Consider the following 12,965-nt stretch of genomic DNA (forward strand, 5'->3'; position numbering starts at 1 on the left):
TCGGACGGACTCTCCTCTCCAGCACCCTGCCATAGACTTTCCCAGGGAGACAGAGGAGTGTGATTATCCGGTAGTTGGAACACACCCTCCAGTCCCCCTTCTTAAAAAGGGGAACCACCACCCCTGTCTGCCAGTCCAGTGGTCCAGTTCCCGACTGCCACGTGATGCTGCAGAGACGTGTCAGCCAAGACACCCCCATACTATCCAGAGACTTGAGGTACTCAGGGCGGACTTCGTCCAGTCCCAGGGCCTTGTCACCGAGGAGATCGTTGACTACCTCAATGATTTCAGGATGGAGCTACCACTGATTGGCTAAACGTTTTCATTCTAGATGAACAATATGTGCATCCATCGTTGCAAAAGTTCAGATGTTGTTAGATTTTGTGGCAGAAATGCAGACACGCTGCCGAGGCCGGCTCTAGGATGATGTCATGAAATGGGCGGCACCCACAAGGAGAGGCAGAAAGGCGGAGCCTCAGAGATTGAGTCGTCTTCCTTCCGGCTTAGAAAAACAGCTGCGAAAATAACTCATATTTCACAAATATCTGTTCTTTAGTGTGCCAAAGTTCATATTTATGGATATAGTTTATTCTGAAAGACTTAAGAAAAGCAGAATATCGGCCCTTCAAGGAATTCAAACACACAGAGAGGACGAGGGCTTCCCAGCGTTCCCCTGAAGGGCCTCCTGCAGGTTTTGGCTGGAAGGTCAGACAGGTTTCTGTCTTTCAGACAAAAAGGTTTAGATGCCAAAACCCTTTTTTTCTTCTGAGGAACCAGACTATGTTTTCATGATCACAATCATGCATCACTTTTTTTTTCTTTGAACAAGCAAAAACGGCGCACGGTGTGATAAGATCTGAAAACGTGCGCATGAACAAGCATGAATGTTCTCCACGTCCAACATGCTCCTGAATCTCAGAGTTCTGGATTCCCAGTCCAACCTTGGTCTCCCTGTTCTGCTCTGTTTCCTCCACAGTTTTTCTATCTGAACTCTTCTGGTTCCTGGACTTTCTGTCTGTTTCTATTTTCCTTGTTTTCAAAAGAAACTCCAGGTTCATCTCAGCCTCTGCAGGCCTCAGCCGGCTGATGGGGACCTGGGTGCACAGACTCCATTTGAACTCATCTGGATCAGAGCTGATGGACCCGGGAGAGCAGAGTCTGACGGATCGGAACCACAGCTCAGAACGTCTGCGGTTCTGCTGAAGGTGGACCGTAAGGTGCCGGGTCGGGAACCCTCTCCCGTCTTCACGGCTCCATTGGCACGCTGGACAGTGGACAGTCACGGACCAGCCGGACCAGGTCCAGCCCCGCCCCCCACCTCCCTCCCCCACATGTCTCTGTTGATCTGGACTCCAAGTTCTCAGCACATTCCACCAGCACTGTGAAAACATCACATCAGGGAGTTTGTTCTGTCTACAACCTACATTACCCCCCCCCCCCCCCCCTGCCCTCCTGCCTCCACGCCTCCCTCTCCGGCTGGCTGCACATCCCAGCAGCTGATTGGCTGATGAAGATGTTCTAAATCAGGATGAATGTGGGAGCCTCGCCCCGATGGAGGGTTTACAAAAACGACCCCCCCCCCCACACACACACACACAAGTGCTTCTGTCTGATGTTATCTGAATAAGTCAATTCTGGTAAACGATCAAATCTTTTCCATGACAAGAAGAGTCAGACGGAGGACTCCAGGGCGCCACAGCAGAACGCCACCATGAGTCCAGACCTGCACCCCTCCCTACTAGAAAAGGAACACTCCAAAGGATCAATACAGCCTAAAGCTGGTGGAGGGAGCTCCAAGTCATGTCCACTGTTTTTCTCCTCCCCCTGCCATGTTGCTAATGATGGGAGGGGGGGTCTTGAGTTTTCCACTAAGTATTAAAGAAGCCGCTAAAAGCCATGAACTTCTACCTCTTTGTGATGTTGATTAGCTGAACTTGACCCAGCAGAACTTCTGCTGCCTTCATGGAACGCGGCTTCCGCTTTGAGGACAAGAGACGTTCTGACCGGGAATCAAACCCACACCAGAGCAGTGAGAACCGCAGAGTCCAGCCACTGGACCATCAATGCAACATTTTATCGTGAAAATGAAGACAGAACGTGGAGTCAGAACTTTGTTCATGTCGAGTCTACTTCCACAGCTGTTGAGATCTGATTGGATGGTTTAGAATGAATTTCCATTTTAGGATTTTACATTTGAACGTAGAAATAAAAATGAAGTTCTCACTGCATTTCTGAAATCTATTGATGCAAATATGCATCAAACCAATTCGGAAAAGCTGTCAGATCTACTTGAAATTACCTTCATAACAGCATCGTCCCCACCTGTAACAAATCTTAAAGTGTAACCGTGAATGTAGGGGGGTGGCTGTGTTGTTAGTACAGACGTTACCCCACTGCTCACAAATGGTTCTGATGAGCTGCCTGCAGCTGGAATAGTATCTATCTGCTTTGATCTGAGCTGAACGTGAGGAAAAGATGGACTCACCCTGCAGGCTGCTGGAGAAGCGCAGAAAAAGAACAGGAGATACCTGCAGGGAAAGACAGACAGGTGAGGTGTCTGTCCAAAAAGGGTCCATTCCAGGCTATGCTAGTTCTTCATCAAGAACAATGTTCACATTTTTGTATTTTAATTGTGTTCATTTTTCTGAATGAATTCAGTCATGCTCTTCCTCCAGACAGAATCTTTGAGCCTGTATGAAGGAAAACCGAAAAACGGAAGGTTCTCCAGAAACACCACTCCATCATCTGCAAACATGATAACCTTCCTGCCCTTCTTTCAGCCAAAATGAAGTTCAGCTTCATCTGTAAATCATCTCCATCAACCATCGGCTGCCTAGATCTGCTGTTACCACAGAGTTCACATTATCTCTAGACAGAAATCCGGCTCCTCACTCGTTGCTTCAGGACATATCATCACAGAAGTGAAACTTTACATCAGATCGCCCCATCATTCATGTAACCATGGTGACAAGGAGAAGCTCAGTCTGCGCTCTGACCTCTGACAAGCATCTATTGTGTTTTAGACGACAGCTGAGGGTCTGAATGAGAGGGAAGTCTGGCTCAGGTTTAAGGCACTTCCACTAGGTGGCGTACTGCTCTTTGGCTCCTGGCCTACAGGTACTACCAAGCGGAGTCGGGGTGTTGACTGTGTTCTGCGATGCGTTCTTCAATGTGCGGCGTCTTGAAGGTGCGTTTACGCCATGGTGTTCACACTGGACAAACAGGGAGGGGCTCCTTTTTCTTCTCGTTCTGTTTACTAGCACACTTCCTCTACCTTCACAGAATTCCAGACGGACACAATCTGCAATTATTCATTTTTCCTTCATGATCTATTTTTGAAACTGTCTGCACTTTTCTGAATTAAAGGGGACGCCGTCCACTCATCAGTAATCCGAGGCTCTGATTGGTCAAAGTTTGACCTGGTTGAACTTTTAACCCACATTCAATGGGCAAAGACCGAGGGTTGGCCGTACTGGTTCTGTAGGTTTTGGGGTAATCTGGTCCACGGAGGGTCATAGAGAGGAGCGGCTGTATCTTAAGTGGAGCGCAGGTCTGTGTTACAGTTCCCTTCAGGCTCGTACGGCCTCCTCAAGGGACAACGTGAAAATGCAACGTACCATTGTTGTGTGTGTGGTAAGTGTATCGCAACCGTGGTGAAGAGGTAGGGCGGTCGAATTCTGATTCAATCAACTTCGATTCCCGCCTTGCATGAAAGTGTCCTTGGGCAGGACACTGAACCTCACCTTGCCCGTGGTGGAAGATTGGCGCCTGTCTTTGGCAGCAGAGCCGCCATCAGTGTGTGAATAGGACTGTGACTATAAAGCGCTTTGAGCCTTCGAGGAAGGTAGAAAAGTGTTGTACAAGTATACGCTATGCACCATTTAGCATCATGAAGTATTCGTAATGGAAGTTTAACCCCCCTATGACGTACGGGTGATGCTATCGTACGGCGTCCTTATGCCACACTCTAGTTGATAGGAGGGTGTGAGTACTGCTCCTTACTGACACAAATGCTGCTAGTACACAGTGTGCACGTGATCCATAAGTGCCCATAGGACGCCTGTAGGATTTCCACACAAACCACACTCCGATTGTCTGATTTCCTCATTTCTAGCAGTCAGTCTGCAGCGAAGAGCGTGCACGTGTCACATGAACAGCACTGGATCCTTGTATAATCCACAGGATTTGGGGGGTTGAACAAATGAAAAATCTGTACGCTGTGCCTGCGTCTCACCTACGTCCCCCTTACCGGTTGTATTCGCGTTCACTGCGACCGGTAGCGCCCGTATCCCCTCGTAAGGACAGTTGGGACTAAGACTCAAACTGAAGGTCAATAATTTGGATCCATCTTTGGGAAAGCTGCCCTCGTGTTTGGTAACGTCAGAATCGAACCAGGTCTGTTTGTGCTGCAGCGTTCAAACAGTTCACTTACCAAAGCAAGATGACGCTTCTGGAGGTAGAACAGGGAGTCTGCAGCATCCTTCTTGCTGCTCAGTGTGAAGCTCCGCCCACCATACAGTCACTTTGGCCCCGCCTCAGCCTGTGGGCGGGCTCCTGTGCCCAGTCCTATTGTAGAAACAGAAAAATATTAGAATTTTTGCTCCAACTGTCAAGCTGTTGATCAGATCAGAGTTCCCTCCCTCCTCTTAGGATCAGTATTAGAACCCTTCTCATTCTCTGCAGACGTCAAAAACGTTCCTCGTTTCCATGTTCCCTCCTGAACCAACGGCTCGCTCAGCGCCAACATCAACCGTGTTCCGGCTGTGGCCATTTTAGTTTACTGGTGCCTTATTTCCATGTCAGAGTGGGACCTCCGTTTTGTGGATCTTTGAGTGTTGTACAGAGTATGTTGTGGTGTTTTGTGTCCTGCTTTATTTAGATTTTTTGTGTTGATTGTCTTTAAGTGAAGCTGTAAGGTTGAACGGCCATTTTTCTCAGCTGCGGCTTTTCTGCTGCTTGTTGTTGTTTGTCATTATTCATCTGCGTTAACTGGTGTTGAGATCACTTTCCTGTTAGGTTGTCTGTTTAACCCTTGTGCTCTCTTAGATGACCCCCCCCTTCCATTGAGGTGTTCTCCCTACCATGACAAAGGTGGATAAAGGTGGAAAGATTTCATGTAATCCATGGTCACCAGTGAAGATCACAGATCATTGAAGAAAAAAGGTTCAGAGCACTGTCTAGTGGGTCTAGATGACCCAATTCCCAATGTTAAAGAGCCTAGGATAGAAAAAGGGTTACAGTCTGGAATGCTCAAAAAGGACATAAAACAAAGAAAAGGGCCTTACGTGTTTTGGGGGCTTGTCCGGGACATTTTATTTATAACTAGAATAATAAAATCTTTTATGTTGGTATTTCTAAATTAACTTTTTTTGGTAATGTTTGGTTAGACCAGCTGCTCCTGACTGACGCCTCTTTCTCATCTCCTGCTCCTCAAAGGTTTTGCTCTTGTTCCATGCTTTAGAGAATCGGAGGTGGACTCTAGTTTCAGCTCCTTGCCACAGATTGGAGCTACTTTGGGCCTAAAAGTGGGTCGTTTTCTATGTCTGAACAGGAAGTGTGGTCACTACTCTCCACGGAGGAGCGTTTGGCTTACGATGTGGTCAAGCGATGCGTTTTCACCTGAGTCAGTGCCTGAAGCCTGTGTGTGTCAGGCTTTCAGCTTGAAGTCAAAAGGGTCGACAAGACAAAGAAAAGGGCGGAGCCCTGAACTTGATCCAGGTGCTCCACCCGTTTTAACGGAACAAGTCTTCAGTCTGCAGCTCCATCTGCTCAATGATCCAAACTGAAGTTTAGTAACTGGCAGAAGTTGTAGATCGTCGCCCGTTTTTCTCTGTCATTGCATCGTTTTGTGGAATCTGTTCTAAATTCTTCTCTATGGATGAAGACGGCTGACTTGTGGTCATCCTTCCTGACGATGTTTGCTTTTATCCGTTTAGATAATAAACCAAATAACATCATCAGATGATCTGCAGGCATCGGACTTTTCCTCATAGGAAAATGGAAAAATGTACGTTTAAAACTAAATTATGACAAAGTAAAAGAAACAACATTAGGTGCAGCGGCCAACAGACCCATTTATCTGAAATGAATCAATTAGTAAGGCCTCAGAACCACAGTTAAACATGCATAACCAGTTCATTACCACAACCAGCAAACAACAATAACCAGGTAATATTCATACACAGTTAATAACCATAACCAGTTACACAACCATAAATAGCCTAATAGCTATTTACTACCATAAATCTATGCTACTATCAACCCTAACCAGTTAGTTACCATATTCTTTCTTTAAAAAACATTTAGATTTTAAATTATGATCATAGTTATTAGTAGGTTACAGTTGTTTAACTGGTTATAGTTATTATCTGTCTATATTTATTAACTGCTTATGGTTGTTAAAGAAACTATTGATTTTAACTGGTAATGTTCATCTCTCAGGTTATGGTTATAGAAACCCAAACCAGTTAATTAACCTGACCTCTAAGGCAGGGGCCCCCAAATCCAGGCCTCAAGGGCCGGCAACCTGCCTCTACTGCTGTTGATTACCTGGATCAGGTGTGTTTAGCCAATTAGGAGCTTCAAAGGCAGGTTGGTTGGAACACATGTAGGACTCTGGCCCTCGAGGCCTGGAATTGGACACCCCTGCCCTTAGGGAACACCCAGACCCCCTGTGGAGGAACTTAGAGGACCAGAACCTCCTCAGCTTTTCCGACGGTGACCCCTACTGCAACTGCTGTACCCGTCCACCTGTCGGTCTCGTGCTCCACTCTTCCCTCACCCATGAGCAAAACCTCCAGATACTTAACCGCCTCCTCCTGGTGCAGGAGCTCTCCTCCCAGAGAGGAGAAACCATCTTAGATTTTCCCTCCAGAACAGCAGAACCTCAGAAATGTTTCTCTGTTTTTCTGCTTCCACCATGAACCCAGAAAGGAACTTCTACTCCCCACAAACACCAGACGCTGCTCTCTGGGTCAGAAGTTCTGCAGCTCTTGGAGGTTCTTCAGAACCATCACGTGATTATTGATCCCTCCTGTTTAGAACCTGTTCTGCGGTCTTCACGGCTGCATCAGAACCTCCCGAGCCTCACTAATGAGGAGCCGCTCCTCTCTCCTCTTCATCAGCCCTCATGACGTCACCACCCTCAGGTGGTCAGTCCGCCATCCCGCCCACCCCGAAGTCTTACCTGAAGCTCTCGCGGTCAGCCTGGATGCTCACGCGGGGTTCATGTCGGCTCCCAGCGGGAAAGTGAAGGTGAAACGAAACGGCCACACTCACGCGCGCTTCCGAGTTGAAAGCCCCGCCCTTGCCCCCGCCCGTGAAACTGAGGTGGTTATTTTTCTGGGGTCTTCCTGATCATTCGCAGGTTCAGAGATGCAGGTGATGAAGATCCCTCTTCTGCTGCTCTTCTTCCTCCCTGCGGGATCCTGCAAGAGGGTGAGTTCGAGGACCCGAGGGTCCAAAATCCTGTTCGTGTGTTTGTGGAAACCCGAAAACCGGTGAGCGGAGCTCAGAAACCACATCAGAGAGTCTGTAGGGTTTAGTCTGTAAACCGGGAGACGAACGGGAAGGAGGCGTCACTCGGTATGAACGTTTCTCCCGGTGAGGCTTTGACTGTTCATCACAGAGGTCCGTGAACGCATCAGCGGTGCTGCAACAGACTGATATGGTGGGAGGGCTGCGTTCAGTGGACTGCTGTTTTCACTGCTGGACAACTCTGAAGCTCACCTGCAGGTGAAGCTCTCTGCAGGTGAGCTTCACCTGCAGTGCAGAGTTTTTGAAAGTTCCAGCTGTTGAAGAAGAGGCCTCCTGCAGAAGATGTTGAGGTGGGCGGAGCTTTCTTCAAACTTCCCTCTCACTCTTCAGGATGGAGTTGTAATCAGTCGGATATGTTTCATGTTAACTTCAGCTGTTCTTTGGGGAAATGGTGACATTTGGACACTAAGGTGACCAGTTTTATCAGAACTGTGTCCAGGTTTTGGGTCAGAACCACATGTTTACGTCTCAGGAAATCTTGTGGTTTTTTTTTCAGACATCAAAAAGGTGACTTTGGAAAAACGAAATCATTCTGATGTTTCTAGGTTTAAGAGAAACAGATTCATCATTTTTCGGGTTTAGGAGACAGATTTTCTTCAGAAGGATGCAGATGTGACATCATCAGCTGAAGGCTCCATCTCTGCCGTAGATCATAAAGAGTTTCTAAAGTTTCCGGGTTGTCCAGAGTTCCCAGAGGTCCTGACAGAAGCTGCTTCTGTCTTTGAAGGGAAACAAAAGCGGTTGTAAAATATTTGCGGCGATGGAAGAAGAAGATGGCGGCGAGGTCTTAATACCCCGCCGGTCGGTCTGTCCTGCTTCCTTCCTGTCTGTGAGGACGGATGGACGGCCGGCAGAGGGGGGGTTGTGTGTTTCTTTGGTCCTCCTCTGTTGTGCAAACAGGCTCGGTCCCCGACACTGACCTTCATTCTTGTGGCTCATGAACCTGAAACCGGCCTGTCGTTGGAGGCCTGCAGTTCTCAGGGATGGGGGCCTTTGAACTCATGCCCCCCCTCTGTCGTTGGCTCCACACTTGTGACCAGAAAAGTTGGTCAAAGCGCAGATTAACCAGACCTGAAGGCTGTGATGTCACAGGTCAAAGGTCAGGCTTTAATAGGGTTTGGATGAAGAGGCTTCAGAAGGTGAAGGCGGGGCCTGTTCCCACGGCGGAGAGCGTGGAACGCTACGGTCCAGTCCTGTTGGACTTCATGACCTGCAGCAGTCCTGACCTGGTGACACCCGACCACAAACATCTGCACCAAACCAAAGCCGTCTGTCCCGACTGACAGCATGAAAGAGTCCTGATAAGTCCTGAATGGAAGTCTCCACGTGATGAGTTTGATGAGACAACAATCTCAGACATGAACGGAGCCAGATGTCTGGTTGTTGTTTGGGTTAACGCACAAAGAGCAAAGGGAACACGTTCAGGCAGAACTCCATCAGGACCGACATGAAGTCACCGACCCGCAGCACAGTTACGGGCTGTGAGAACAAAGGGGGCAGACAGACCCAGACTCCACCAGAAGACACGTCAGAGAAGAACTGATGGTTGTGTCAAAGGGAGGCGCAGACACACCAGCGACTCTCAGGAAAAACCCGTCAGGTAATCCAGGTCTTCATGGTGCTCCATGATGGTCAGTATGAAGATCTGCGTGTCTGAAGGAAGAACCACAGAGGATCACAAACAGAGAGACCAACGACTGAGCAGAAACATTCAGCTGTAAAGCACAGAGGAGGAGGGTTGGTGTTATGGGCTGTTCCTCAGTCATTGGGTTCACTGGAATCTAGTAGTAGCATCAGTTTATTGTAAATATTTATGTATTTATTGTTAGCTGCTGCTAAATATGGCGATTGAAAGGTTTGAAGGCGGTAGCATGTGGTTGGATGCTGTTGCCATGACGATACACCAATAAAGTTTCCCTCAGTGATAGAGAAGATGAAAAATCCTCATGAAGCTTCACACAGTGGATCATAGATAGAATAGAATAGGTCTTTAATAATGCCTAAGGAAATTTGGCTGCTGGTTTCATGACAGGTTGCCATGACAACCTCATTGACCATCCACCATCAGCCGACCGATGGTGGATCTGCTGTGTCCGAGCTTCTGCTGGAAGCTGCCGTCTGCCCTGGACGGAGCAGTAAGTGTCTGTTTGTGTGTCTGCAGGTGTGCGTCTGCAAATCCATGTCTGAGTGTTCGTGCCATGGGGTCAAAGGTCAGAAGGTGAGAAGATCTCTGAAGAAACTCCTTTATTGCAGGGTCATAAACAACAGCAGGAACCAGCTCTGGATCAAGCCAGAGTCAAACCTGGATCAGACCAAAGGAAAAACGGGGCTCGGTTAAAAACCAAAAATATTGTACATTTTTGCTTCTGATTCTAACATCCTGATAAAAGCAACTCACCTGTTTTTCTTCTCCTACAACCTATAGCACTAAAAGTGCCCCCCCCTGCAGCATAGCATGGGGTGGGGGGGGCAAACATTGTGACTTTGTTTGATGTTTTTTCTCCACAGGTGAGATATTCGTCTTTTGTTGTGACGGGTTTCAGGTCAGGTTGGAACCTGAACTTCTGGTTCCATGAAGGGCGACTGCAGACCGTTATCTGCAAGTTATTGTCTCTTCATCTGTTGCCATGACGACAAACGCAGATTTCTGTGGGTTTAGTCTAACAGTTCTTAGAAAACGTTAACATCAGAGCGCTCCAAAAGCCTCGTCACAGGTCACTTGCTGGGGGGGTTGGAGCTTTTTTAGACCACCCAGCTGGGAGCTTGTGCGTTCAGAGAAGGCAGACAGGTGACCTCAGGTGAACATCACACCTGAACCTGCTTCTGAACCCAAACTGCAGCCTGACGTTAGCCGTCTGCTGCCCCCTGTGGACCGGAGCTGACATGAGCTGTCGTCCTGCACAGGGAGAGCCTGGTTACCCAGGATACCCTGGACTTCCTGGAAGAACTGGTCATCCTGGGAATGAGGGTGCTGAGGGCCATCCTGGAGTAAAGGTGAGAAACTCCAAAGACTTGTTCTGTAGTGTGTAGCGTGACATCGTGAAAACCTTTGTTGCGTTTTGACGTCGCAGCAGCAGAAACTGCAGGTTTCTGGACTCTTATAGTAACAGCTTTCTGTTCCTGTTTGAAAATCATCTGAGGTGTTCCACAGGGTTCTGTGTTGGACCCCTGCTGTTTATTTTTGCAGTGCTGATGAGCAAAGCAGCAGTTTGCAGCTAAAACTGTTTCTGCTTTTCTGAGGATGTTTTGGTGAAAAAAAAGATAATTTTAGGTCACAAATATTCTTTTCTAGAGAACGCAAAGGTTTCATGAACTAAACTCATCTGTCTGCTACAAACCTACATTTTTTGTTGTTGTTTTTTGTTTGCTTAGGGAGACTCAGGAGTACCAGGAAGTCCAGGACATAAAGGATCTCGGGTGAGACTTTTCGTAAAAACCTTCAAAACATTTATTCTGAATGTGAAATGTTCAGATTAACTGTCATCTGACTGTGAGCCACACGGGGGCGACATTTCCCACTTCTTTTTCAGCTTCATGGGGATTGTGTCTGTTTTTAACATTTAGGGTCTTCCAGGACAACCAGGATATCCAGGACTTCCAGGATTGCCGGTAAAATGCAAAAACCACAAAATGAGAGTCTTTAATTGTAAAAATTTCAGGACATGTTGGAAATAATCAGCTTTATTGGACAATAATTACAATATTTCTTGGGGAAATGTTGACAAATTGCAGCAAGTGAACTCATGAAAAAGTGAGGGCGCCAGGTTTGGGTGTGAAAGACGCTTTGAGGACTATACAACTCTAATCTGTCCTTTACTAACAATGTTCTCCTGGAGATCTTTCTGGTTCCAGACTTAAATATCAAATTGATAAATCCATGATTATTTATTTCCAAAAAAAACCCAAAACATTTAAAGTTGAAGAGATGCCTGCAACATGTTTTTTTACCCTTCAGGGAATTCCAGGAAAACAAGGACCAATGGGAAAACCGGGCTTCCCGGGATGCAACGGGACAAAGGTTTGGTTCTTCTGAAGTTACCTCAAATCAAACTGAGCCAAGAACTGAGCTCTGAGGAACACCATGAAACGTTTTCGGCACTTTGGTTGTTAAACTAGCTTGGCGCCGCCATCATACCTGCATTTTTGTATCTTCTTAATGTTTTCGTTTTCTTCAGGGTGATCCAGGTTATCCAGGGTTTCCTGGACTACGAGGACCCACTGGCCCACAGGTGACACCTCAGGCGGATACTGCGCCGACAGTCTGACAGCGAAGAACGCTAACAGAGTTTTTTTACTTTTAGGGGCTCCAGGGGGAACGAGGGATGAAGGTATTCCAGATGTTTGACGTTCACCTGCTGCAGTCTGTTGATCACTGATGCTCTTGTTTGGTTTCAGGGAGAATCGTTTGTGTACCCGATTCCTCCACCAATTCAAGGCGCACCAGGACCTCCAGGACCCGCTGGAGAAAAGGTCAGGCAAATGAATGGTCTTTCTGAGTAAGACGTCATCTCAAAGGAGCCAGATCTTCTTAGATTGGACTTTACGGTGTGCGGTAGAGTCGTTTGACCGGCTGGTCTTTGTTTCAGGGCCGCAGAGGATATTTTGGTTACCCAGGCCTACCAGGTTCACCAGGACCCCCTGGCCAGCAGGTGGGCCTCCAGTGTTTGTCAAAATGTCCAATAAAGCCTCATTCAGTCGCCTTACACCCCCATCTGTGTTTGCAGGGGTTTCCTGGGCTGCCAGGCGTACCAGGAGAGAAGGTTGGTGTGGTCGCAGACTCAGCTGATCTGCAGCAGTTTTGTTCACTGTAACTTGGTGTGGTGGTTCAAATCCCAGCTGGGTCTTTCTGTGTGGAGTTTGCATGTTCACGTCATGCATGTCCAGGTTTTCTGAAGGCCTTTCTGGTTTCCTCCCACAGTCCAAAAACCTGTTCTAGGTTGATCCTCAGACCTCCAGAAGGATCTTCCTGTTGTTATCAGATGTTCCTGAAGTTTGTTGGTTTCTCAGGAAGGTCTGACTCGGTGGATGATTGACGAGCTCTGTTCTGTTTTAGGGACTAGAAGGAGCCAGCCCAATGAGTCCAGGTCCTCAGGGACAGAAGGTGTCCTCATTTCTTTTTTGAATGCACTTAGGATTTGGAGTTCCTACTCTTCACCATCATCTTCATCATAAAATGACCGTCTGTCTCTGTAGGGCGATCGAGGACTTCCAGGACTTCCTGGAAAAAGAGGAATTAAACTGTATGCTGAGGGACCCAAAGAGCTGAAGGTCTGTCCGTCTCCCTGTCTGACAATTCACCCGCCTGTCTGCAACCTAACCTGTCTGTCTGCTGCCTCACCTGTATGTCTGCGGCCTCACCTGTCTTTCTGTCTGTGACCTCACCTGTCTGCGGCCTTACCTGTCTGTCTGCCGTCTCACCTCTCTGTCTG

The 12,965-nt window shown here is 47.7% G+C and overlaps 2 protein-coding genes across 5 annotated transcripts in view; one reads left to right on the forward strand and one right to left on the reverse strand.

The window, feature by feature from the left end:
• col4a4 (collagen, type IV, alpha 4) overlaps nucleotides 1-7,323 on the reverse strand; it is a 33,626-nt gene extending 26,303 nt beyond the window's left edge. Inside the window, exons 1-3 of one of the 2 annotated variants that reach the window (XM_011492693.4) lie at nucleotides 7,187-7,323; nucleotides 4,433-4,566; nucleotides 2,486-2,528 (exon numbers count right to left, since the gene is read on the reverse strand). In XM_011492693.4, coding sequence (XP_011490995.1) covers nucleotides 2,486-2,528; nucleotides 4,433-4,479 — 90 coding nt within the window. In that variant the 5' untranslated portion in view covers nucleotides 4,480-4,566; nucleotides 7,187-7,323. Of the gene's footprint in view, nucleotides 1-2,485; nucleotides 2,529-4,432; nucleotides 4,569-7,186 lie in introns of those variants that run through there. The other variant, XM_020699857.3, reaches the window with a different exon arrangement.
• The window catches only part of col4a3 (collagen, type IV, alpha 3), a 50,346-nt gene continuing 44,497 nt past the window's right edge, over nucleotides 7,117-12,965 (forward strand). For 2 of the 3 annotated variants that reach the window (XM_020699858.2, XM_078929809.1), the window contains exons 1-14: nucleotides 7,117-7,254; nucleotides 7,367-7,437; nucleotides 9,698-9,754; nucleotides 10,441-10,530; nucleotides 10,909-10,953; nucleotides 11,101-11,145; nucleotides 11,492-11,554; nucleotides 11,712-11,765; nucleotides 11,838-11,864; nucleotides 11,932-12,006; nucleotides 12,123-12,185; nucleotides 12,261-12,296; nucleotides 12,590-12,637; nucleotides 12,730-12,804. In XM_020699858.2, coding sequence (XP_020555517.1) covers nucleotides 7,375-7,437; nucleotides 9,698-9,754; nucleotides 10,441-10,530; nucleotides 10,909-10,953; nucleotides 11,101-11,145; nucleotides 11,492-11,554; nucleotides 11,712-11,765; nucleotides 11,838-11,864; nucleotides 11,932-12,006; nucleotides 12,123-12,185; nucleotides 12,261-12,296; nucleotides 12,590-12,637; nucleotides 12,730-12,804 — 741 coding nt within the window. In that variant the 5' untranslated portion in view covers nucleotides 7,117-7,254; nucleotides 7,367-7,374. Of the gene's footprint in view, nucleotides 7,255-7,295; nucleotides 7,438-9,697; nucleotides 9,755-10,440; nucleotides 10,531-10,908; nucleotides 10,954-11,100; nucleotides 11,146-11,491; nucleotides 11,555-11,711; nucleotides 11,766-11,837; nucleotides 11,865-11,931; nucleotides 12,007-12,122; nucleotides 12,186-12,260; nucleotides 12,297-12,589; nucleotides 12,638-12,729; nucleotides 12,805-12,965 lie in introns of those variants that run through there. The other variant, XM_011492691.3, reaches the window with a different exon arrangement.

This window comes from Oryzias latipes, chromosome 13, assembly GCF_053564925.1.
Source record: "Oryzias latipes strain Hd-rR chromosome 13, Olatipes_Hd-rR_3.1".
NCBI classification, from domain to species: domain Eukaryota; kingdom Metazoa; phylum Chordata; class Actinopteri; order Beloniformes; family Adrianichthyidae; genus Oryzias; species Oryzias latipes.